A 27,728-nucleotide genomic window follows, 5' to 3' on the forward strand; every position below is an offset into this window, starting at 1 on the left:
AGTGCCCATCTCCAGTGGGCTCAGAAAGCCCAGTCAGCCACTCAGAGAGAGTGGGAAGGCACCATAGAAATAACATGCACCACCCTTGCTTTTAAAGGAAACAGGCCCAGAGAGACCAAGTGGCCTTCCAAATGCCTCCTCCCCAGTACATCCCTCAGGGGATCCATTCATCTCAATGTTCTCAGCTACTATATGCTTCCTGAGACATGGTAGGTGCTCAGCAAATGTTGAGTGAATGAGAGAGTGAACACTGTGTTGGCGACTCAGTGGTAGAGCTGAAATTAGTACATTGGCTTTCCTACCCTGATCACTCATCAAGCCGACACCCAACACCACTTAACTAGCACAGTCAAGCATGGTCACGTGAAGCCAGAGACTCACAAAAGGTGACCTCCTGGTTGCAGTCAGTCTGGCCAGCTTAGCCTTTTGTGTCCTGTTGACCTCTGGACTGAGGGCTGCATCTTGCAGCATCAGCAGAGGGTGGCCATTGACTTTAGGAATGGATTGGAGCCACTGTCCCCTTTGGACACCAGGAGAAGGGAATCAACAGTGCTGTTCTGCCAGAGCCATCCTGGGCTGGACATGGACTAACCATGCAGCCCCTATGGTCTTTGTTTTCCCAACAAGTCCCATGATGGAGGAGGGCATGCAGTCTCCAGGTCACTTCTGCGGCTTCTGCTACAGCTCTGGGCATGTAGCTGCAGAGGAGATCTGGCCAGCATCGCATTTGCCCAGACTTTTTAATAACAGGCTGCAGGGCTAGCATTTCTCCTCTCTGTGGTTATCTGTTTCTTTTTGCAAAGCAAGACATTTCCGTGAAGGGCACTGAGACTGTAAGGCAGGTCATAAAGGGTGACAAAGCAGAGAGAGTCGCCCGCAGTCTCCTCTGCCGGCATTGTACTCTGTCTGGCTTTTCATCCGCACAGAGGAGTCGCGGGCCTCACTCTTAAATGGCTTCATTCATGATGATTGACTTCGGGAATTTGCCTGTGCCTTTTGCAGAATGTTAAGCAGGGAATGATTTTTCCCTCCTTTGAACCAGCTTTGTGAGGAAGCTCTGCCTTCACAGGCTGGAAGGAGAAATCAGCCCTTGGTGGGAATGCTCCTCTATGAGAATGAACTCTCAATCAGTATGGTAATGAACCTGGGAGCCGGTGCATCTGGGCGAAATTTATGCCTTTCCATACTCAGGTATTTCTCTGACCAATTCTAAGCAGCATCTGAAACCATCAAATACCAGTAAAGGTTGTTTTAGTAACATACAATCAGTTATGTCTACTGACTACCTTAGGTCCCTATATTCCAGAGGTTGGGGAAGATCTGAACTTAAACATTATTTTTAGAGATTCAGTGTCAGGTGTATTAGTGCAATGTCTTGGAGACCTTTCCAGTGTAGGCCCCACCTTCCTAGTCAAACTGTCACCACCTTGTCCAAGTCTTATCAGATTACACAAACCAGTTCTTCTGAGTTGTGTGTATTGGATAAGAAAAGGAAACCAGGAGGCATGAATTTAGAGGAATGCTGTGTCCCAGGAATGTGAAACTTAGAGGTCTCTTCTCTTGATTTCCATAAATAAAATTATAACTCCACTTGTAGAAAACTTAAACATGTCCTGAAGTAAGTCACCCCCATCTACATCAATCTCTTTATCTGGTGAACTAACAAATTAGGATAGATTTCTCAAGGTGTCCTTTTAACCCTATGACTCTCTCTTGGGGATTAAAATCTATGTGTCTAGGAGTCTTTGTTCTTTGTAGCATTTACACTGCAAGTTTGCCTCTTGAGATATCCCAAGAACAGGATCAGGAATTTTGAGCCAAGGAAGGAGAAAGTGTTTTAAAAGCTGATTAACAAAGCAAAGAAACAATGCTAACATTGATGTACCTGCTAAAATGTTTAAATTCAACCCTCATGCACCAAACTTCTATAAGACAAGAGAAATTCTTATCTGATGAGCAAATATTTATTGACTATATTCTACCAGGCAGATATTGAGCCAGGCAGTAGAGGTGCAACACAGATCTTATAGTTTAATTCCTTATTACAGATGGAAAGGCTGGCATTTAAAGAGGCTAAGTAAATGTAGCTATTGGTTGATGAAATCAGAATTTTGAACCCTTGTACCTCTGGTCTCTGCAGTCCATCATCTGGCATCCTAGGAATTAAGACCAGAGGACTAAAAGAGTAGTGTCTGGGCCTGAGCCTGGATCTGACATCGTATATTCTTCCCAATGGAGCCACCAAAGTGAGTTTCTGTGCTTCCTGACACTGTTCCCAAAGTCTGGGAGTCTCTGGAAATCCCTTACTTCCCTTAATAACTTGTGTGTCTTCCCTTAAAAGACCTAAATTCTAATCCCATTTATAAATTATGCTAATCCCTTAAAAAGTTGCTTCTGGAAAACTCAAAAACTAAACCTCTCAAACCTGGCCCTCGATGCCATGTTTGTTGTTTCTAGAAACTAAAAAAGGACTTAGTCCTATTTCAAACTATAAATCAAGTGCTTGAAGAAATAACTAAATGATGGATCTCCTAAAAATTAGAGTTGCATCCCACAATTGCATTCCCAATAGCCACTGGCTTTGTATTAGGTCAACATATAGGCATTCAGGCACGTGGCAGAGGTTGTGAGGTGGGGCTGTAGAGCTGGTTCTGCACCCATCCCATCCTCTTATTTCCGATCTGCAGTCTTCAGGCCTGTCTTCAACACAGGGGTCCTGACTGGGAAGCCTGCTCATTCCAAATCTGTTAGGTAAAGCAGTGCTTTGCCATCCTAAGGTAACTCCTTGTCCACTATCTCCTGAAGGGCTGCAGGATAGAGATCTGAAGGATCAAAGACATCAGAGTAGAGGCTGGGGGCAAGGTAATGACCTGAGTTTAAACTCCATCTTATGCTAAAAGGATAAAAAAAAGTTAAATGGAAAGCTAGTCAGGTTGGGGGACCAGATAGAGCTTCAGCAGAGAAACTAGTCTAGGGATAAAGCACTCGCTATGGGGCATAGTGGAAAGACAGTGGGTTTGAATGCCAGCTCAGCACACTAACGGTGCCTTGGGTTGCTAGGCATTCATGTCTTCATCAACTGAATGGGGATAATAACACTTCCTTGGAAGGTTATGATAGATAATTTGCTAAAATAGAGCTAGAGTCTAGTTCACAATAAAAGGCACATACTATTTTTGCTTTATTTCATTATCCCTCATGAATCAGGCAAGATTTCAGACCTAGCATGTCAGCACCAGGGCATCCGGATAATCATTTATTAGAGAGGGAAGGGGAAGCTCAACTGAGAATAGAAACATATGATTTTGTTTGATGTTCTATATATACATCCTGCATGTACCCATATCCTGTGTGTACATGCATGTGTGTTCATGCCCCTGAGCCTGGAGCCACACCTCCATATAGCATTTTGTGAAGTAAACAGGGGGTTTGATAGCCTCCCTTCCCATGCAACCTCCTTGAATGTGGCTGTGTGAGCATCCCAATTATAGGCTCTTGTCTCAAAATGGCCTGGAAGACATAAAGACAAGCTTCACAAACATTGTCTCATTAGTTCAGTAAAACCTTACTAATTTACCCTAATTGTGGGGAAGGATCGTTTATATGCGGGAAATGTCTGAAGGGGGCCTGCTTTAATAAATAGACAGGACTTATTTGTAATTAGTGGTGCCACTCTCAAAAAACAATCAATGTGCTCAAGTCCTTAAAAACAGTTTATTCTCGTAAGTGGGTTGCACATTCTCATTGTCATCTTGAAGCTGCTAATGCAAGCAGTGACCTGGGAGAAGAGTTCCTTATTTTCCTTCTTCTATCCAAGTAAACAACAATCTGACAGATGGCAGGGGATTGAACTAGGGCAGGGAGAGAGGCAGACAATGGCAAAGCTGAGAGTTTTGGCAAGAGCCATAACTTAAAAGACCTAAATTCTAATCCCATCTTAGTACCCAGACTGTCAAATTACTTAATCTTTCTGGGTCTTGGCTTCTTATTGCTCAAATGAAAATGTTTAGTTAAATGGTCTCTGAGTGCTTTTAAGTCATAGCATTTGAGAACTGCAAGAAATTCTAGAGATCATCTGATTCAACTCCTTGATTTACATGTTAAGATAGTAAGGGGCTCTTTTCATACTATGATCCTCTGAAGGTTCCTGAACTACAACTTATGAAGATTGAGCATACGTTTAAAGATGTGTATGACTGAGATAAAAATCCAGGCAAGAGAATGGGACTGGAAGAACTTGACCCAGTACAAGGTCCAAGCAGAGATCAGATAAGCAGCTAACAGGGCCCTGGAGAGTGAGCAAACAGAAAAGCCAGAAACGGGGTAGAGAAGTGGGCAACAGGGCAAGAATCAAGGAGCAAAATAGGTCTGGGTCATCAATGGAGAAACAGGCAGATTGAAAATGCCCTAGGAACCAAGGGCCCAAATAAGAGTCTTGACAAAGAAAAGCAAAACCCAAAACAAATATTTGGCCATGTTCCAGGGCATCAAAGAAGAGGATGAGGCTTGATTGGCCCAGCTAATGGTGGTAATTACAAGGTTGGAAATCCTTGTAATGAAAGGAAATCAAAGAAGCCCTAGACTTGTGAATTGTTATGTTCCTACTCTCAGGAGAAATGTAGAATAATGGATGGAAGGATTGGCTGATTCATTGAAGTGAGCTCCGTGTGGTGGAGGGCATCCAGGTAGAAATGGCTCAAAGAAACAGGAAATGCATTGCTGATGGTTCAGATGAGTCATCAGGTCAGAGCTGAAGCTGAAGATCTAAAAGTCATTCCCACAAAACAGCATTGAACCTATGAAAATGGACACGCTCTCCCCGGAGAGAGAAAGAGAAAGAGAAAGGTCAAAGATGATCTTAGCAAGCACTCCAATTCTAGCTGGGCAAATAAATTAAATAGTGACCTATTCTTTTACCTTACTAGAGACTAATAGTGAAGTATATATTGAAAACAGATGGGATAAAGAATGGGTGGCATTTTGGAGGACACAAGAATAAATATGGGCTTTCCTCCATGAGTTGCATATTATCAGATTCATCTACCCTGTTTCCCCGAAAAAAAGACAGTGTCTTATATTAATTTTTTCTCCCAAAGTTGCACTAGGTCTTATTTTTGGAGGATGTCTTAATTTTTGAAGAATTTCTTTTTCTTCATCATCTGTGCCTCTCCTTCACTTACATCATTGTTCACTGATGAGATGGCATTTCCATTGTCATCACAATACAAACAACAGCAAAACAAGCCTCAAGTTTTCTTTTCCTTCAGAGAGCATAGATAGAGATATGGACACCAGAGAAATAAATCAGTCTCTTGATATGGATGTTTGTTTTCTTCTTCCTGGGCAATTCCATTCCAAAGAAACATCAGCAAATCCTGTTTTTTCTTGATTCGGTTTTCTCGTGTTCAAAATTGGTGACCTTGAGGCAGTTGGCTAAGACAGCAATCTCAGAAAGGTCTGCCTGCCTTTCTTCTCAGCCTAAAATTCATGGAACTAAGAATTATCTCATCTACCCATCCCCCATTATGTTGTGTGTTTTCTTTTTTTAATGCAGATCCATTCCAGGAGAGATGAAATGTCTTGCTCAAAGTTCATATAATGGATTATATAGTATTTTTCAAGTCAGAGTATTGCATGAGCCCCTTTGAAAATAATTAAGGATGTTTTGTGAATCCCTATAATATATACTTATCCCTCTAGAGAACCTCAGACTACAGGTCAAGAGCCAAAGGCTGGTTCAAGGTGACTGGTGACAGGGACTGGCTGAAGAGCCTGTCTGAGATGGACTCATTGCCCCTGTCCCACTGGCACAAACCTGAGCACCAGTTGGCTATTGCCCTTCATGGGCTATGAACCACTCCCATCCTAAGTTCCATGTAGGTCCTATAAAAAGTTTTTTTCCTAAATACCTTTGCCTCCAGGAATCTTCCAAGAACCCACTCCATAGCCTGCTCACTCTTTCTCCTTTGGCCGTGCTGGCATATCTTTCTCTGTGTCTAGTCATAAGGGTCTCTGTGACTTTAGGAGTTTGCCTTTATTTGGCTCACTTCCTCTATCAGATCTATGCTCAGAGGTAAGGAAGACAAAGATGGAGGGCTTTTATCAGATGACCATCATGATATGGCACATGGGGAGAGAATGGGTCCAGTAGAAAGAGGGTTCAGTCTTGAGTAACTTGACAGGAATGTGGGGTAGGAAAGGTTGCTAGGTCAAAGAGGAGGTGTGAGGACTTGATCCATAGCATGTGGGAGCTGTAGGGACCTAGGAAGTCCTAGACCTACTCCCTTATTTTGCAAATAAAGAAGAAATCAAGTCCAAGAGACTCAAAGGGGCTTGCCTGGCTTCATGTGGATTGGGAGGCAGTACCGATAGTGGTTAAGAGCAGTAGTTTTGAAGTTGGGCAGACCTAGGTCCTCAGAACTCCACATCTCTTCCTAGTTGTGTGATCCTGAGCAATATCACAAATTCTCTGAATTTCTTTTTCTTCATCATGATAGACCTCCCTTCTACAGTTGTGGTGAAGGTTGAATGAAATAATCGATATGAACTACTTAGCACACTGTTTGGCACATAATGGGAATGCAATAGGTGTTAGCTGTGATTAGGAACAAAAGTGGAATTAGAAACCCAGGTCTCCTGAATTACCTGAGATGTTGCACATCTCACCCAAGGAAACAAATTCAATTCACAGGTTTATTATAGTGCTGCCTGGTGGGACATATGTTCTGCTAAGAAGATAAAGAACTGCCTCAGATCAGAAAATTGTGAATTCTAGGCAATTAGATATGTTGGCTGGCAGGTTGAGGGACAGTTCTCAGTTCTGTCTGGCCAGGATTGAGCCTGGAGTGTAGGTGATGCATTAGACGTCACAGACAAAATAAGATGTGCTGTCAATGGGGAAAGCTGACACATGGACAACATCAGTGTGTGCCAGAAGGTTGGGGAGCAGGAAGTCCTGCCTCTCAATCATTTTTCAGGCCAGTTCTCCCTGCCTCCTCTTCAGAATTCTATTTTAACTTCCTAATTCAGAAGATCCATGAATTGGGCAGCCCTCTCAGCTCTGCACAGTCTCTATAAATGAGTACAGGTACAATTAGTGATTTACTTAGGAGGTGTTGGTCATCCCCCAGACTGAGGCATCTTGGCATAAGAGGAACCTCATGTGTAATGAAGGCAAATGAGGATGGGCTGGGAATAATTTAGCTCATAGCCCCTTTAGATTCTTGTTCCACCTCAAATTCTAAGGAGTCTCAGTGCAAAGAAGTTCTGGGCAGGAGAAATGGAGAATGGAGAGGTGTGTGAGGGGGGCTTCAGGGCATCAGAGTTTCCTAGGGAAGACTGGGGAAGACACAGGGTGGTGAATTTGGTGGAGTTATGTGTTGGTTCCTTTGGCCTTTTCTATGGAAGATGCCCCAGCCTTCCCTGAATTGCATCCCAGGGAGCAGTGGGAGTTGACTTGTCCCAAGGTCATGCTCATCAGTGATGAGGATATAGAAATGTCACTCTGGGCCTTATTGGTCCTGTAATTATTTAAATGCTTTGCTTATAATACAATCACAGCTCCTAGCTCTGATTATTGGCATCATCATCTATTAATGGATGTTGAGCTCCTCTGAATACAGGGTATTGTACAAGATGCTAAATGATGCCAGATTCATATTCAGAAAATGAAAGACAGAAAAGTAGGCCAAATAGGGCATCACTCTGAGTAGCAAGGTCTAAATCAGCATGGATCCATTTTTGTGAACTAATCTTTTAAAGGGCCAGAGCCTCCTAAATTCCCAAAAGGCATTTCATTATTTCCAGCTGCCTACTTTTAAGCAGAAGTATTTAAACTTCTATTGGTATTCCTTTTGTTAAATAAACTGTCTCCTTATCACCTATCGGTGTCTCCCAGTGTGGCTTTCAGTCGAGGGGAAGAACTAGCAGAAATCTAACAGAACAAAATAAATTGGCCAGACCTTGCAGTGTTCGCAGGAGTTTCTCCTGGATGGGACCTTGGGAACTCAGCACTGAGTGAAGAGAGACACTTTGCTGGAAATGCCCATCGCCCCTGCATGAAGCACACTCAAGCCACTGCAAAGCTCCAAACATCTGTTCTGCCTCCTTTGGTGCATGTGCCTTGGAGCTGATGGTGGGAGACAGCCTGCCAGAAACATCTGAGTTTTCATGAAAGACATATTGTAGGTTAGAAGGCAGATGGCTGCTGTTGTATTCAGAACCTGTTCATCAGAGCTTCCAAAAAAGAACAGATATGAAAGGTTCAAATGAACCCTTCAGGGTTTCTCCATCTCACCAGGCCTTAAGCTCTGCCCCTCATTAATCTTTAATGAACAACAAAGAAAATGTGTCACTGGCTAATTATTGTGTAGGATGGCAGATTCTGAGCCAGAAAAAAAATCCCCAGAGTCACATTCTTTAAAAGGACACTGTCAAAACGAAAGTCTTACTTTGAAACGAACTCCCTGACCTGTAAAATTATCTATTTCTTGTTAAACTTGCATTACCATTTTCTCTGTCTAAGGGATTTGAACTTTAAAATTCTGGAGCAATCAAGTGATAGAATCCCAAATTTGTGCCCCACCGGAAGTCCTTGTCCCTGCTCACAGGAGCTAGATGAAGGGGACTTGCATGCTGCTTTTCCTCGTGTCTGGAAAATCTTTCCCCTTCCGCTGTTCCTTTTAGATTTCCTGTTTACCTATTCCAGTCCTTCATCATATAATGTAGCCATCAATGATGGATCCCTTAAGATGACAATGAGCTAAATTTTCTGTTTAAAAGGGAAGGATATGTGGTTCGGAAGTATTTCTTTTTCCTCTGATGAAAGTAATATCTGTGGGGCTTAGCAATAGATTTCATCTCACAGCACCTCAATTTTGAGTGCACAGATTCAATCCCAGTCAGTCAGCCGCTGACCTGCTTCAGCACGGAGGAGCCTGTCCCCACAGAGCAGTATATTCAGAGGGCGCTCCAGCCCTCCCAGAGCTCACTGGTCTTCAGAGGACATTGCTGTAAACCCATTGCTGTGGAGGACCTAAGATCCAGTACAAGGATGCAGGAGCGATTTTAACAAGTATTAAGCACCATTGCCACTTCAGTAAAAGATTTCTGTGGTAGTATGAAGCCTGCCTGTCCCTGTACTTGATAAATATTTTCAGTTCATAATGCTATAAAGTGTAGATAAATTTTATTTCTTACATCAATTCAATGCCAGAGAGAGAGAGTGCTTTGTGCCTGATAGGATCAATGGAATAAAAAACAAATTTCCAAAGTCAAAATATTGAGTATTCAGTTCTACACCCTCTTCATATAAACACGATGTGTGTATGTGTGTGTGTGTGTGTGTGTGTGTGTGTGTGAATGCCACAGAATTCCTTAATCTGACCACTGCTTCAGCATGCAATAGCCAAACCCATTCTGATCCTTTATCTCTCCATCTTCATTCCTCATTCCTTCAGATCCTCAGGCTGCCTTTCACTCCCTCCTGAGGGTCACTGTTGTGGTGATCTACAACTCACCCAGCCAGTTTCTCCTTGACATTTCCAGTCAGTCCACCCCACATCCCTGCTCATGGTACAGATGTGGCAGTTTTGATGCTCAGTTTCTGACCCTGTCAGAGGAAGCTGGGAGAGGACTGTGGAACAGTGTTTATAAAGTCTAGGTTTGTAGCCTAGGAGCAGTAGGTTGCCCTGTAGCAGGCTACCTAGGTTTGTGTAAGTGCACTCCATGTTTCCACAATGATGAAATCGCCTAACAATGCATTTCTCAGAAGGTATCCTTCTCTTAGTGTCTATGACTGGAGTTAATTAATTCTGTCCCATGCTAGACAAAATCCCTTAGTTTGCATTTCCTCAGTGCATGTGAATTCTTAAATATAAGTTCCTTCAGGGCAGGGACTATGTCTCATCTTCCATATCCAGTACCTACCAGATGCCTGTACATATTGTACTCAATAAGTGTCTATTGAATTCATTGAAATTGCTGATATGTGCCTTGGGCTTATTTGTTTCTTATTCCATACTGCCACTTTAGTCTTCACAACTAGAAATTGCTTATGGGTATGATTCTTGTCTTATTCTTTCTTTGCTTCTGCTAGAACACTTGCTATAGATTTATATCTAACAGGATCTGCATGTATTGGGTGGCCATATTAATTGTTGATTAAAATCAGTTTTTTAATATATTTTTATTGATCTCAGAGAGGAGAGGAGAGGAGAAGAGAACAGAAGAGAGGAGAAAAGAGGAGAGGAGAGGAGAGGAGAGGAGAGGAGAGGAGAGGAGAGGAGAGGAGAGGAGAGGAGAGGAGAGGGAGAGAGAGAGATAGAAGCATCAATGATGAGAGAGAATCATTGATCAGCTGTCTCCTGTATGCCCTCTACTGGGGATGGAGCCTGCAACCTGAGCATGTGCCCTTGAACTGAGCCAAACCAGCTAGGGCTAAAGTCAGTTTCTTATACCTACCCAGCATGAATTATCAAGTGTCCTGTTGGTATTTCCTCTATATAAGATGAAACTAAGCTAGTCTGAGTAAATTTTCATTTATAGCCAATTTAACTTTTTTATTTAAATTCAAGACAATGCTATATTTTTAACTCTCTCTTTATTTCAATCAAAGAATGCTTGAATTTAAAAATATTAACCCCAGTCATTTCTAAAAATGTTGCTGAGGAAGTGGTTTGGGAATTTTCAGGGGGGAAAAAATAAAACAAAACTGGATTCCAAGAGTGAACATAGGCTTCCTACCTAAAGCCAGTCCTGGGCAACCTCCTCCATATGGTGTGGGGTTGGTAGGTGAGGGAACATGGCAGACACAGAATATCTCAATTTAAGAAACATACTCCCCACTGTTTCCCTTGATATTCTGGGAGGTGGGTCCACAGCAAATTGGACACTTACAAACAACAAGGTACAGTGAGTGAGCTTAGTCCATCCTAAGGTGTCTCTATGGCAACGATAAAGGACTCTGCCTTGAACTTTGACTTGTCCACGTTTTTGTTTTTTTTTAAATATATTTTACTGATTTTTTACAGAGAGGAAGGGAGAGAGATAGAGAGCTAGAAACGTCGATGAGAAAGAAAGATCGACCAGCTGCCTCTTGCACACACCCGCAACCAATGTACATGCCCTTGACCGGAATCGAACCCGGGACCTTTCAGTCCACAGGCCGACTCTCTACCACTGAGCTAAACTGGTTTCGGCAACTCGTCCATGTTTTTAACTCCTGTCTGAAATGATGGCAGAGAGAGAACCTAACATTTGTTCATATCTACGACACTCCAGCCACTGTGCTAAAAGCTGTATGTTCATGATCTCGTTCCACAGGAGGCCTGGTCCGCAGATGGTTCCAAGCGTGGTAGTGGACATAATACCACAGATGACAGGTTCCAAATTCCAGAAACCAAGCCAGTTGAAATTTGCTGCAGAAAATGTCATGGTCCTACATTCAGGTTCAAAATAACCAGCTGCTTTGAGTAACAACCTATAAGGTCTGGAAAATTGTGGTTTGGAAACAGTTTGTGAGAAAAGGATTATGGGTAACCTAGAGAAGGGTAGGGAGAAAGAGGGATTCCAACTGATCACAAGTTGATATAAAGTCATGGTGTGTTGCACCTGCCTGAGAAGATAATATGCAGAACCCAGAGCCCAGGGATGATGGGCTTAGTGTGTCCTGATTGGCCAGACCAGTGCAAGGCACTGCCATCAGCCTAGCATCCAGGGGGTGAAATTAGCTTCTGGAATCATCCAGCTATATTTTTGTCAACAAATTTTCAGGGAATCAACTTAAATAAGTTCAAAGGAGAAAGACCAGATCCAGGTGAGGACCAGGGACCAATAGAAATCTATTACAACATATATTTTCAAAGCACTCTCCTATTCATTCTACCCTTTAATTCTTCCAACAATCCTGGGAGGGAGTAAATAGAGGAACCATGTACAGAGAGTGGAATGACTTGCCTAAAGCTCCCCAGCCAATGAAGATCCAGGTAGTGAGCCAGGCCCTCAGTGCTCTCCATCCGTGACTCCCTGCTGCCTCTCCACTGCACCTCCCAGCCATTCTCCACCCAGTCACTGTTCTCTGCATCATCTGGCCCTGAGCAGCCGCATAGCAGGCAAAGGCCATTTGTGTCTCTGACTTTCAAGAGAACTTGAGCCGGAGTTCACTGCGGAATGGTACTGCCAGATTTTCACTCAACAGCCCTCTGCCAAGCCCGCCTTCCCTTCCTAAATTCATCTCTTGTGAAGTGAGGATATAAAACACAACCCAACGAGAGCCTGCCCTGTAGTTCCAGCCTGCCTGTCCTTCAGAGCTGCCCCTACTCCCAGAAACAATACTCTGATTATCATTCGTTATTTCTACTTCTTAATATTAAAACCCTTTTAATATGGCATCGCATACCTTTGGGAGTTTTAAATTTCATGCCAGACCAGGATTTATGGGCCAGTTTTGAAATTTTACCTCTGGGCTCCATAACTGCAATTTCCTTTTAATCACTCTCACACACCTTGGCTAAAAGATTCCAATTATTTCCACATAGTGGCTCCCTGGGATTTGGCTGATCTGAGTGCCCAACTTGTGTCACCTCCTTTGGAGTCCTGCTCCGGAGGCTTTAGCTACAGGTCTGGTTGGAAGATACCAGGTTTAACAAGCAGTCCCACCAAGGAGCCTAAGGGTTCGTAGGAAAAAAGTCTTCCCTCTCAAGGAGTTGTGAGTTTAAGAATTGTTCCCCATCAGGAAGACCTGGAGTTTATTCTTGTATTATTCTTTACTATTGATTGTATTATGTTCCATACAAACAACTGTAAACTTACATTTGCCCCACCTTGTGTATTACTGAAGAACTGAACTGGCTAAAAACAAGAAGCCTGCCTTTTCCAGAAAATCACAGTTCCCAATATAGAGAGGGTCAGATATAACATCAAAGAATTCTGGGGGTTCAGGGCTTTCTTCTGTAGATAATCAAAGCCCAAGAGGACTCAGGAGAGAGGATGAAGGCCGGTCTCATACGTGGTGATTCTTACCCTCCACCAAATCTCCCTGGCTCCTTCAGGTGTCTCTGCTTCTACTGCAGGCCCAGCATCTCTCAAAAATTCCTGGTTACTATTTTGAGTTTACCCTCTAATGTCATATAAAAATTGGTAGTGGCAGTTCTAGCCTAGAAATTGGCTCCCAGGTGAACGCATCATTGATACAATTTTGGGGCAGTTCTGTCTGCTCTGTGCCCGAAAGCTCCCATGTGGCTGGTACCGTGGAATTCTGAAGTCCAAGTTCATTCATTTCATCAAGCATGGATTAAAGGTACTAGCATTGCCTGCGCAAACCTAATGGGTCCCAGGATTCCTGGGCTTTAGCAAGTACTTTCTAGTCTCATTCTCCAGTAGGGCCTCCCTGAAGGTAGAGGTGATATTATTCATCTGGAAGGCAGAGATGAATGTGCAGCAAAATGTCTTGTGCTCTGTCTGGCCCTAGGGAAAATGAGGTTCCTTTGTGAGAAATGAGTTCTATTCTCAGCCGCCTGTCATGAGCTGGTCATCACACAGAAAGATGATGCTATTCGATAATAAGTAAAAATAATTTAAAGTTTGTTTCTCAACTTAGTGGGGATGGTTTAGAACTAGCCACCTATGTTAGTTTGCTAAGGCTACCGTAGCAAAGTCCCACAAGCCGGGTGGCTTACAGGCAGAACCATATTTGCTCACTGTTCTGGAGGCTGGAAGTCCAAACTCAAAGTGTCCACAAGGTTGATTCCTTTCATGGCATGTGTCCCAGGTCTCTCTCTTTTGCTTCAGGGAGTGTGTTGGCAATCTCTGGAATTTCTTGGCTTGTAAATGCATCATCCCATATCTCTGTCTCCCTCTTCGCGGAGGTGTCCTCCCTGTGTGTATTTATTTCTATGTCCAAATCTCCCCTTTTATAGGCATAGTTATATTGGATTAGGGCTCACTCTAATGATCTCATTTTAACTTGATTACCTTTATAAAGACCCTATCTCCAACTAAGCTTACTGACACACTAATAAGGTCTCTGATTTTTTTGGCTTTTTTCATGGGAGCGGATACAATTCAATATTGTGTAGCTATATGAAGAGGGTATATCTCCAGACCTCAGTTCTTCTCTTCCACATGAGAGGATTAGACATGGTAGTTTCCAAGATTCATGCCAGTCATACATCTTTCACTCTCACAAATATGCCCATTGTCCATGTTTTGCCACAGTACACTATAGGAGCTGCAGCAGGCCAGTGAGTCCCTCTGCTCCAAGGGGCTTTGGGCATGATCCATTGATGCCATTGGCAATCTCCTCCACATCCCTGGCCGGCCACCCCAAGCAGGGTAGGGGCAGCATGTAGCCTGGGGGAGGAGGTCATCTCTGATAGGTACAAATCTGTCGGCTACTCTTACTTGCCACACCAGGCCCTTCAGCCTTTTTCAGCTCAGCTGACCACTGTCCCAGACCCAGAATTTGCTTACAGGAAGGGCCACAGTGTCTGTGCTACCATGTAAAGTTTCCAGGTCTGTGCTACCATGTAAAGTTTCCGCACAGTAGCTTGACTTGGCCAGAGATTTATGACCGAAACACAACCTCTGAGCTGGACCTCAGCATTTTGCTTGGTTCAGAGGCTTGCATATTGAACCGATCAATACGTTAATGCATTACATGACATTTAGGTTGGCTCTTTAGGGAACAGGATGGACAATTGGATATCATTTGAGCATAAGCAGGGAGAACTCCTTTGAGGCTGGGAAATCCCAGGCATTGAGCTCTGAGACAGGGATGGGGGTGCGGAGGTGCAGGTAAAAGCTGAAAATTTAGACCCATATGGGAGTCAGGGCTCATGCTGGAAGCAGACTGGGCTAAAGGGGACGGACCCTACAGAAGCAGCTGCATTTCAGAGCCAGTGTTGTCTTTCTTCTTCTCCCAGGGGAAGGTGTATTTTTTTTTTAAATGAACAAAAGAACTGACTGCATTGAGTTGATTTGAAATAAAAGATTGAGTTTGAAAAGAACAGATGGTGCTAAAAAGTTATTGGGAGGAAGAGAGTTAGGAAACCAAATTCCAGATTCCCTCTGGCTGCTGTTGGGTGTTATGCCCAAACTCACACAGAAAGAGAAGTTCAAACCAGTTACTCGGAACTCTTGAGAAATCTTGTCACCCACCCTGCCAGAGAGATTGACAAATCTGTGGAGTGAGGGACACCTGGGAACTTTTCATGCCCACTTCCATAATTTAAAATGAGTTCTGAAATGCCAGCACCAACTATTTCCGCTGCCCAGAGCTTAGCTGAGTCCCTCCCACAGCCCCATAATGAGTGGTGTTCAGCAGCTGGTAGAGGAGGTGGTAGTGTGGGTGGGACCTAATCCAAGACTCAGAGAAAGTGAAAGAGAAACTTCAGGATTCTCAGGATTGCTGCTGTTGAATCGAAGAAGTTTTCTCTTTGTTGATTTTTGGCCAGGATACTCAGTGTTCTTCCTTTAAAAAGAAGAAAGAACACTAGTGAATCCTCTGTATATTTCTTTATACAAACCAGAACAAGGAAGAAGCCATCTTAGACAATAAGCTTAGGAGCAATAGTTGCTTGGGAATCGACTTACATCTTTAAACATTTTATTTTAACTTGCAACTTCGAAATGGATGCCAATTCATCAATCTCTTGATGTGGGGCCAAGACCTATGCTTGAAGTGTGGCTCTGTTGACGGGAGTTCTGTACTTTTCTTTCAGCATAAATCACATCCATGGCACCACCACATCACAGCCATGGTTTTCACTTTTAGTTTTGCTAAAACAAATAATTTTGGAACACTTATCAACTAATCTAGAGGCTTTCTGGATTATAAGCTTTTTCTTTTTTATCTTTTCTATTGCCTTATTCATGCCTAATTAAGCAATAATTATTTTTAGTGATTTATCCCTTCATGTCTTTACAAAATAATTCAATTTCTTTTTGCTCAAGTTGCAGCAACTTAATGAGTACAGCTGGCATGAAGAGGCTTGGGAACAAGCCTAACTGACTCTCAGTAGGTGTACAACCCAAGTGAGAGGAGTGGAATGCGTAGGAGTACTAGAGAGTATTCTGGAACATTCAGTTGACCTTAAAAATGGGAGGGAGTGAGGGAGGGAGGGAAAGAGGGAGAAGATTAGAAGTTAGCGAGGGGCCAGGGCAATGAACCCAAGACCGTTTATTTTCTCTTAGCTCAAAAGCACAAGAAGAATTAGGGAAAACACACTTTGGGAGCACCTTCTTGGCTCCACCCTGAGAAGGCAGGCCACTTTCCAGATCCCTGTCACCCATACAGTCTCTGATGAAAACCAAAACTGTTTTCCAGCCTCCAGTGCTAAAGGTCTCACCCGAGTCCACCTGTGGCCCAAGCTAGCCCATCCCTGCCTCAAGCCCCCTTTGCTTCCACAGTTCCCCTCCCGTGGACCCATAGCCACCCTCAGCCTCAGGGCAGCTCATTGTCAGGAGCCACTGGAGCCACAGCCTGAATCACCCTGTACCCTCATTCCCATCCAGATCTGATCCTCTCCAGGGCATTTATCCAACTTCTGGGAAATTGTGAAGGGCAAGAGAATAAGAAAGTTAAGGCTCCTTAGATAAAAGACCCTGTGTCACATACCAAGTGATATTATTGCTACAGAAAATTAACTAGCAACAAAGAACTTCACATTAAAATTTACATTGATCTGGCTTTTTCCCCCCCTCCCTGCTCTCTCCCATAAAAATGCTTTAAATGCGGGTTGATTTAATGGAAACAATAAAAAATAGTGCTGAATGGTTTATATTTGCTGCAGAATTACCACCAGGTATATTTTAAGAAAAACTTGAAAGTTATGTGTGGGTTTTTTTTCTTTAAGATAAAACTAGAGAGAGAAATGCAATTGCCTTTTTCCCCTGTATTGATCTAGATGAGCTCCCACAGGCTCAGTTCCTTGTTTCTAACAAATCTTCACACCTTCACATTCACGTCCAGACACTTGTCAAGAGAGCGTCTTAGCAGAGAGACATGTGAGAGAATAGCAGCTGTGTGGCTGCACCTTAACAGTGTTGCACTCAGCAGTAATGATAATCATGTGACTGAGCTCTACGCGGTTGTCTAATCTGGGTGGTTCTCATCATCTTGATTCTAACCCGTGAATTTGGCTGTCCTGGCACTGGGGTTAGTCACCACCAAATCACTTAACTATGGTCACTGCCACAGAACATGAGAATGGGCACGTCTCTTAGTTTCAAGTCTCCAACCATGTTCTCTGAGGCCAGAAGTTGAAACAAAGACATACAGAAGTGATGTTTTAACCTCAAGAAGTTTGCAAAGGCAGTTTAAGATCATGTCCATAAAGACTACTGAGCTACACTAACTTGAGTTTAAAACTCAGCTAGAAGCAGAGCATAAGCCTTCAATAAATGTTAACTGTTGTTGATCATATCATTAGTGCTGTTATTATTGGTCTTGCTGCTATCTATACTAATGAAAGGGTAATATACAAATTGGTCACGATGCCCTCATAGTAACAACCGAACAGCAGGCTGTGTGGGGTAACCAGGCCAGCAGGGCTGTTAGTGAGGGACCACCAAACGACTGAGCAGCAGGCTGAGTGGAGCAACCAGGCCAGCAGTGCAGGACAATGAGGGGCAACCAGGCCAGCAGAGAGGGATGACCAGGCCAGCGAGGGTGTGGGGAGAAGAGGGGGAGTTGGGGGCAATCAGGCAGGCAGGCAGGTGAGCAGTTAGGAGCCAGCAGTCCTAGATTGTGAGAGGGATATCCCTGAAATTGGGCTGAAACTGGAAGCTGGACATCCCCCAAGGGGTCCTGGATCAGAGAGGGTGCATGCTGGGCTGAAGGAACCCCTTCCCTTCATGCATGAATTTCGTGCACTGGGGCCTCTGGTTTTTAATATTTATAATACATTGACTTGATTCACAGCTGACTGCCTTGTAAAGAATAATATTGCATCAGGTGGGACCTTCCCTAGTTAACCTTCCCAGATTGTTTCTATATCTCAGTTATATGATTCCCTGATTCCTTTGTTGGATTCTAGGTAGATGAACAAGAGCTAATTTGATGGTTCCTCCCCAAGACCCTGCTTCTTTTTTTTTTTTTTTTTTTTTAAGGGTTGGGGGGAGGGGAGAGTTGTAGATGAATGGGGAGAACCAACTCCCAAGATTCCCTCAACCCAAATTTTCCATCTTTAGGTTCTTCCTAAGTCATCATTGTCACTTGAATAGATGAGAGCTAATGATAATGAGCTTACATGGACTTTCAGAGTAACTCAGCTTCACTACAATATAAATTTTGGTCAATAATGTCAGAATCTTATCTGATTTAATATAAATCTGATTATGCATTTTCTCTTTCATTCAACATATATTTGCTGAGCATCTGTAATGTATTAGGGACTGGAGAAACAAAGATGAATGATCCACCAATCCTGGCTTTAAGGAGGTTGGTGGTGGGTGGGTAAGACACAGGGCCTCATTCCTATAGAGGCCAATGGAAATCATTGATTCATGCCAGACTGGACTGCCTACTCTCTGAGCACACCGACTGTGGGGCCTCTGCTCATGAGCTCATGCCTTCTATCTTTCTGCATTGCCCTTTCCCCAGTTCCTGCTCCCTCTTCATAACCCATCTTCAAGGTTCACCTCTCCTCATCACCCAGTCTGAAACACCATTTCACTCTCTAGTATGTAGTTCATAAGCCACTTACTAAGCTCTTCTATACTGCCATTCACTATAAATTTTGATAAATGCTTTTACTCTTTCTCACTTGTCTGTAAGTTCCTGGAATGCAAAGCTAAATCCTAAATCTTTAGGTCCTCAGAGCACTTAATACTTTACAAACTGTGTAACAATGCAGTAATAAAGACCTGAAAAATGTATTTCAACACATTCTAACTAAGATCTAGACTCAAGTTATCTTTGCACATGCTACAAAAAGATGCAAAGGTAAATAAGAGGCTTTTACTGTAAGTGAGATGGGACACTGGAGGTTCTGGTCAGAAGGTTAATCTGTTGTTACGTCCCATCCTAATATGCTTTCTTATATGAGTGTTTTAACATAACTTCTTGGGTTTATGCCTAAATGAAGATTCATTTAATTTTAGGTGTGTGGTTTTTTTTAGTTTAAACAATTAAGGTAGCTGTATTCTTAAATTACAAATGTCCTTCTCACTTTCTTTTACCTGCATTCTTTTCCCCCTGAATCTCATAAATGAGCTGAGATGCAGAGAGTTTCATGGACCCATGTCATTCCATGAAAAAGTTGTCTTCTGTAAGAATAGCTCCTAATAAACATGTTCCTTTGCATACATCCATCTCCCAAATCCTCACAATACAGCAGGCTAGTTCTTCTGGCTTCCATCTTTAAAATAAGGAAGCCAAAGATCAGAGAAGGTAAACCATTTGTCTGAGGTCACTTAGCTAGTGAATGGTGGAGCCAGAACTGAATCTAGGCCTTGTGGTATTACAGCAGCTAAGACCATCTCAGAAAGGCATTCCATTGACTAGCATGTAGGGTTTGAGGGCTCACTTTTGTGAGCTAGCCCTACATCAACATTGTGCCTATTGGAATGTCACAGCCACAAAATAATACACTTTCCTCTATCTTGTCAACTGCCATCTCTGGCCCTCACATGCTGTCAAAAGTGCCTCTTCAATCTGGGCTTAAAATAACTTGGTGTCTTTGTCCTTTTCAGACAGCTGCCAGCCCTTCATTCTCATCAGCAGACATGCCAGGCGATTTCCTCTAAGCTCGTAGAGACTAACCTGGTGTGGAATGGTGGGAGCCTTAGAGATTCTTTTTGTTCCCGTGCCAGAGCTTCTTAAGATTTTTTGTTTTGTTTTGTGTATGCATGTTCTGATATTGTATGTCACTGTCTGGCTGACGTATCTATCCTGAAGACCCAGACTGGTGATCTCTCTAGCAATGCTGAGTAGACATATCCTTTCCTATCTCTGTGATTCTAGTGATATGAAAAGCAACTGGATACATAGACTGATCCACAGTTTGCATTGACCCTTGTTCTGCCTCTCTAGGAGCAATAGTATACTTGATTTTAATGAAGTGAATGACCTCGGACAAGTCTCCATTTCTGCAAGGGGGTGGAAGTGAGGCGCTTTCCATAAATAAATCTGTGAGTTTTGGACTAATAACTCTTCTTCCATAAATAATAATCTGTAGAATATTATTTGTCCATTGCAGCTTTCAGGGCTTCCATAAAGCATTTTGTCACCAGGACTCCTGCAATCTGTGAGAGAAGTTATAGGCATCAGAACTTTAAATTCAGTGCTCACATTTTGCAAATAAAGAAACTCAACCCCCCAGGAGGTGCAGGGACTTAACTGCAACCCATGCAAATCCAGGACCAGAATATGCGACTCAACCCCAATTGAGAGGCTTTTGTACATATTACTTCCAGCCCCCAGGTCACAAACCATCTCTCCTGATTTTTTTTTATGGGCTCTAATTTATTCATTATGGTGAAGCCATTCAGCAAAAAAGTGTGGTCAGTTTTTTTCCTCAGCAAATTCACACAAAGTTGAAGACACTTTCTCTGGCTAAGAATACAATTGATCCGAAAACACCCACAATTTCAGACTTTCAGAGTAAAGTGCCTTGTTCAAAGTCATCAGACAAACGAAGGACAGAGCCAGAACTGGAAGCGAAAGCTTCAGAAACACACTAGAAAATAATGGATGGTTACAGGCTATCCATACAGCTTTTCTGGCTTCCTAGAGTCCAGGTGGACTCCCACACTGTCAAATTGATTGATTGAAGCATCATTGTTAAGATGTTCTCAAATCCCCAGCACATGGATATGGCTGCACGCTGGTTTCTAGGTCAGAACAGAGAACTTCCTCCTACGAACACCAGCTAAAGATGAAAATGAGACCCTAATGAGTGAGTTTCATGAGCACTAGAATATAAGTAAAGAAAATGGAGGCAGACAGAAGAGAGAGCTTGGATTTGTTTTCCATGGGATTTTTTGGCTCTCTCTTAAACAAATCTGACCTTAGGTATAAGCTTGCCCTTTACAGGTCCCAACTTCCCTGGTTATAAAATACATGTTTGGCAACTGCTCTGAAAGTTATTAAAGTTGCAGCAGTAAACTATGGGAGACCAGAGAATTCCAGACAAAACTTATTGCATCAGTAACTCAGAAACTAATTCCTAAAACTCTTGACACATTTATCCAGAGGGCTAGTGCCAATATAGAACTGGAAATCATTGTCAAGAACCCCTGTGTACCTGGAATTAAAATCCATCATTCCTCGGAGCAGGGAGAGACAATTCTTGGCAGAATCTGAATAGTCATGCCTTTCACCATCATCTTTCCTCAAAAATAAGTCCCTTTATTTTTCAGAAGAGCAAGAAAATTTCTAATTTTTTTGTTTGTTTTCATAAGAATCCCTCATTTACATTTCCTTTTCAAAGATTTCTTCTGTTGACAGCCCCACATTTAAACCAAGAGGCCTCCTTGTCCTTATTCAATTACACTGGTTTTATTTTGGATAGAAAACCTGCTGGGTATAGTAACAGAGAACAAACTTTACAACAGCAATAATCCCTTCTACAGCCTCTATTGTGGGGAAACAATGCACTTTTATTAAGTGGTTGAGGCATTGGCTCCAGTGGTCTGAATTAACTACAGAAGAGTATAGTACACTAACAAAATTACTCTCTTCACTCAGCAGACTCCCAGTGCCTGCCGAGCTACATGGCAGGGACCAGAGACTCAAAACTGCTCTCTTGGAGGCCCACGGAAGGACCAGTGATTGCCTCAGGCAACACCTTTGTCAGGGAAAGCTAGCAAAGATGAAAATGAGACCTCTGACTCGCTGTTGGAGGGCTGACAACATGCCTCCGTGTTTTAAATGTCGTACCCCTTGACTCAGGCCCTGTGTCCCAAGGCAGTAGCTACAGAAGTACACAGGGCTGGCTTCAGCGTGGTGTACAAAGGAAAAATGAGGAGCAGAGCACAAATCATTAAAAATGCAATCATTGAACTGGTCCTGTAATCTATATTTATTGTCTCATAATAATAAAACATGCTGAGACATGTCATTGAGTGGCAGGGTGCAGCCACAGAGCACGTGCCGTGCGCTCTCATTTACTTAGAATTATAACTGAAAGGCTGTTCACTGAGGTGTTGACAGTGGTTGTCTCTGAATAATGACTTTGAGGTGACTTCTTTATCCACTTTCCTGAGCTGTTGGACTTTTAACATTTTTCATAATAAGCATCACTTTATACTTGTGGTGGAGGGTGCTTTAAAATGTTTTAAAACAGAAAGCTAGTCTTTCCCTGAATTCCTTAGCACTTGCACTGCTCTACCTAAGCCCAATGTAGTGGTCAGGCCACAGGAAACACTATGATGAGTTCATACGTGTACAGAGTCCCCTGTTATCTGCAGGTGTATATTCCACGTGGATGTCCGAAATCACGGATAATACTGAACCTTATATACTGTGGGGTGTGTTTTTTTTCTGTACATCCCCATGATACAGTTTAATTTATAAATTAGGCACAGTAAGAGATCAACAACAATAACATAATAAAAGTAGAATAATTATAACAATATGGTGCAATAACATTTATCTGAATGGCTTTGGGGCTGTTACTAAGGGTGACTTAAGCCAACGCTGTGATACCATGACAGTCGGTCTGACAACCAAGATGGCTGCCAAGTGACAAATGAGAAGGTAGTGTTCACAGCATGGATACGCTTCACAAAAGGATGATGCACATCCTGAGTGGACAGAGCAGGCCAGGGTGAGATTTCATCAAGCTACTCAGAACACCACACAATTTAAAACTTAATGCATTGTTTATATCTGGAATTTTCCATTTCATATCAGTAACTGTTACTACAGAAAGCAAAACCATGGATAAGGGCAGATTGCTGCATACATATAGCAAAACTCATCAATTTACACATTTTAAGTCATCAAATTATACATTTTTAGTACATGTGCTCTATTGTATATCGATTACACCTCAATAAAATTATCTTTTAAAAGGAAAGAAAATATGAACTAGTCCATATAATTTCAATTCTCCACATAAATTGTCAAAATAGCTATATATTTCTTTAAGAACCTGAGTCATTGTTGGGAAGCAAATTTGATGTTCCAATCAATGACAGAGCCTGTTCCCAGAGGTTAATCGCCTGAGTGAGGTGTGAAAATGTTCATTTAGCAGATTCTCTGTTACCCACCGTGGCAGTGTCCTTGGTTATAGATGGATGCAGAGCTTGCCGTTTGACCTGCTTTTGTCTTTTTCTGTTTGCACCTTTTTGCAGAGTCCACGTCAATCTTAGGTACCTCTACCCCAAAATACATGCTTCAGTGCACTTTAATTTTCCTGCAGTAAATAAATAGCTCTTGCAAGCTTCCCTTAAGTAACAATATAGCAAACCTGAGGATCCTGAGACTTTGGGGATCATAGAAAATTCTGAAAACCAAGTATTCTTTCCAGAGACAATTATGAATAGACAGATAAATGTTTTAAAGGCTGTTCCTTCACTCTGCTGCCAGTTTTTCTCAAGTATATATACTCTTTTCCTGTAAGACCAGCTACTGAAATATCTCACAGGTCTGTAACTGCCTAAAGAGAATATGGGGGGGAAGTGGGGAAACAAACAAACAAAAAACGCCAATGGCCACAGTGAGTTTGGAAATTGGGTCTCTGAGTTAACTGGACAAGACAGAACAAATGCCCTTGTGCTGCTCTCAGGGCATCTCTCCTGCAAGCCACGTAGAGCTCCATCTCTTGTTGGCAATGCCCTTGGAGAGTGTGGGCCCTGACACCACTGCAGGGCAGGCGCTCTCTGCAGGTTAGGCTTGCTTCTCATCCCTGTTTTCTGTGCTTCTCCTTCGCTTTCTATGCCACCAGCTGGACAGTGCTGCAGGGAAGAATTGGGCGCCCAGAGAACCCGTTCCGAGTGGCCCTGGAGTACATTTCAAGTGGAAACCGAAGCTTGTCTGCAGTGGACTTCTTTGCCCTGAAGAACTGCAGTGAAGGTAACTGGGTCAGGCTTGCCCCTTCACCCCTCCATAGCTTGTTGTCCTAAGTGTGTCAGTAACCGCCATCATGGTTAGCTGGGAATGCATGCACTTATCTAGAAAAGTCTACAGTGCTTAGGGCTGATTCTGAACATCATCAAGTGCTTCACAGCCCAGATGGTTGGTTTTTAAAGATCTAATGTAACATTATATCTGCCTAACTTAAAACTTCATTGCACAGAATACAGTCTTTATTAGATAACATATTAGCTTCAATTCTCTGGCTGTTGAATGATTTCACTATCTTAGATTTTTATGGTGGAAAATTTCAAATGTACACAAATGAATAGAATAATGCAACAAACCATCAGAAACCCCCCACCCAGTTTCAGTAATTACCCACATTCTGCCAGCTCTTCCAACTCCTCACCCCGCCAACTTGATAATGATTATTATACTTGGTTTTTCCTGAGGCAAAACTTATTACTAAGTATTTTTTAATGATTTGATTTAAGCTATTATTTAGGGACAACATGGGAAATGGTTATTTGTCAAATTTTTCACTTATTTTGTAAAAACCATTGGAGCATGGTCCCCTGTGTCATTGAATTCCTTTGGCTTTAAGTCCCACACTGTGAATTTATTTCGAGATGGCATCTCTCTCCTGAAGCATAATTGATTGGGTTGGGTTTCTTTCTGCTTTTTTTTTTTTTTACCAGGAAACTCTGAACTAAATCACAGTAATTCTATCCATGTACTTTTTTGATAAGTCTATTTCCCCCTCCCTCTACAGAATTTTTGATTTTGCATTTTTATTTTCAAGATTATATTTTATATGTATCTCTTTATTAGCTATTGCCTCGATTCTGATTGGTAAGCAGAATGAAATGGATCTTAAGTAGATACAGAAAGCAAGTTTACAGCTGTTTGCATGGAAAATTATACAGTAATTGATAAATAATAATACACAAATAAACTCTGTGTTTTGCATATCACAATTGTAAACCTTCTTTTGCCCTACCCTGTATATGAGGTTGATCTTCCCTTGATCTTCAGAAGGCCTAGCATCATGATTATAAACGTCCTTTGTTGTTTTGCACATGCAGAGGGCATAGAGACGAGTATAGGAGAATCTTCGGAAGGAAGTTGATTTCATTACTGTTATTTTCCTGCTGGGTCTGCTCTGCTCAGAGGTACCCTGGGAGGGAGCTTTCACATGTGCCAAGGAGTTTGTGGTCTTAGAACCACAAGAAGGATGTGTGGACAGGAAGGAAGCCCGTGGCACTCGCAGTCCTAAAGTCTTCATTTAGACTGTTCATGAACAACCATGAAAGCCCTTAACACACGGCCATCTGTTTCATGTAGAGGCCTGGTGTTAAATCTCATGCCTCTTGGAGCTTGTGTGTGAAAGAGACTCCCTTAGGTGAGGAACTAACCTTCCAGCACCTTGTGCTGCTGTGTCTCTTCACTCATTGCTTGTTTTGCAAGAATTTACAAAGTATGTGCTTTTTTTCTTCTTCTTCTTCTTTAATCAAAACTGGTTTATGTGTGGGGGACGGCAAAATCACCATAATATGATAGATTGACATTCAGTTCAAGTTGAAAGGGTGGGTAACCTGTGATGTGAGGCAATGTACAGGAAACATGCGGTTTGGGAGTAAGCCAGGAGCTTGCACAAATGTTTCCGCACTCACAAACTTGGGGATTTGTGAGTGCCTCTGGACATCATCAATCCTCACAGATGTCAAGGACCCATGTACCGTCCAAAAGAGGCCAAAAGGGAGCTAGTTTACAGGAATGTGACAGGCAGAGGTATCATTTCCCAGAATTGGCCTAACCTTATTTGAGCAACATCAGGAGAAGGGAATAAGAGCCTACAAATCTCCAGGCTCAGCACAATTACACCTGCAAAAAAAAGTATTTGTACCTTTGATCAAGGATCTCACCCAGTCATACACACTTTTTTTTTCTAACTTACTCTACAACTTGCATTCACCTACAAAACGTGTCCTCTGTAGTTTATGTTGCATTTGCAGAGAGTTTGTTGTAGGGTTTAAAAGACCTGTCTCTTATCTGTTTCTCTACTCTTGTGAAACCAAGAGACTTGACCTCTCTTACTTTCTCTAATGATCCAGAAAGTGTTTCCACTGGCTGGACACATTCTTAGCAGAAGGAGAAAAGCAGTCTGCCTCTGATTCTCTAGGGAAGGTGGATTGGTCAAGAGTCATAGGAGTATCCTAATGGTCCAGCTCCCTTCCGTCAGAGGCTCCAGCCCAAGAACAGATGGGCCCCATGGGGAATCAGATGATCTCTGCACTCCTTCTCTGGCTTGGACTCTTGTGGTCACCAAGGGGTGTGAAGGGATCAATGTGAATGTGTAAGACAGAGAGCAGAGAAGAATATAGTAACCCCAGTGTTTCCTGAGCATTTCTAACTCTTTCTCCCAAATCAGAATAAATTCAGGCACACATTCAAGGCCTATTTGATGTAGACAAATGTCTATGCTTTCTGAGGTCATTACTTTGGTTAGGTCATGAAGACCAGGAGAGAAGTTGTATCTTTGAGAAGCGTGAACAGGGCTGGTGAAAGGCTCGCCGGGATTGTAGGTTTAAGATGTCCATTCTACTTTGTCCAAAAGCTGCTCCCCAAATGGCATCCCTGACTTACATTTAATTTACATCAGAGATCTTGAATAGTTGCTCCATTTGTAGAAATTTCTTCCTCCAAACTATTGCTAATGTGCCTTTCTCACAAAGATCATAGCGTGAGCCCTTTCCAACGCTTATTTGCCATAGACTAGCTATCTTCACATCAGAAGGGACATTGAAGGTCTCCCCCAGAATAGCATCATTTAGACTAGGAATAACATTATGCTAATAGTTTCCCAAAATTAACCTCCATCATAAGGGTCATTGAGAAGATGGCTATGGAGGTGCATTATAGCTTATGCCCTGAGTTTCCGGCCCCTTCTCGGCCTCCCCTGGCCTGAAACCTTAAAAAACAGAGCTGTTCCCTCCATGCTGCTCAGTTTCTTGTGGAGAAAATGCTACTCACAAAAATAAATTACTCTTCTGACTCCTCCTACAAAGCCTTATGAAGTTTACACCAAGGGGGCTCTTGGTGTACACCACAGCATTGCCAACCTGAGACTGGCACTGAGATGGCTCTCTGGGCTGGTCACTTCAAGGGACTGGGTCATCTCTGCAGTAATGGGATCTACTGCTTGGAAGTGAAAGCAAAGAGGAATCACAGCCACAGCCTCGTGTCCTCATTTAATTCTCAGTGTGCCCCCCAGGTAGAGAGTGAACCCTGTTTTCAAAACACTCTACGTCTTAACACTCTCTTTCTAAAACTTCCTGCCCGTAGTTTATCTGTGGACTGTACTGTTTGGAAGATAAACATTAAAATGATGATTTCATCCAGCCACTGAGATCTACTCACATTCCCCCAACACCTCCCCACACCATGCCTTTGTCTGGCCACGGCACACGAAGCGTGCTCTCTCCCTTTGCCTTGCCTTCTGTCTTTCCAAGTCCTGCACTTCTTTCATACCTCAGCTCAAATGCCATCTTTTCCAAGCAGTCGCAACTCACAATTACTTTCATGCATTTCTTTCTTACCAGAGTTACGTATGTGCCTCGCTCAATAGATGCTATGTTCCTGGAATCAAAAATGGCATCTTCTTTTTTAATCTCTGCATTCAAACTACTAAAAACTACCAGTGCTT

The 27,728-nt window shown here is 42.6% G+C and overlaps 1 protein-coding gene across 1 annotated transcript in view; it reads left to right on the top strand.

The window, feature by feature from the left end:
- LOC123652245 (ALK tyrosine kinase receptor-like) overlaps nucleotides 1-27,728 on the top strand; it is a 170,262-nt gene that overhangs the window by 94,116 nt on the left and 48,418 nt on the right. The window contains exon 2 of the mRNA XM_045581007.1: nucleotides 23,892-24,019. Within this exon, the coding sequence (XP_045436963.1) occupies nucleotides 23,892-24,019 (128 nt within the window). The remainder of the gene's footprint in view (nucleotides 1-23,891; nucleotides 24,020-27,728) is intronic.

Source organism: Pipistrellus kuhlii, unplaced genomic scaffold, assembly GCF_014108245.1.
Source record: "Pipistrellus kuhlii isolate mPipKuh1 unplaced genomic scaffold, mPipKuh1.p scaffold_m20_p_13, whole genome shotgun sequence".
Classification (NCBI taxonomy): Eukaryota; Metazoa; Chordata; class Mammalia; order Chiroptera; family Vespertilionidae; genus Pipistrellus; species Pipistrellus kuhlii.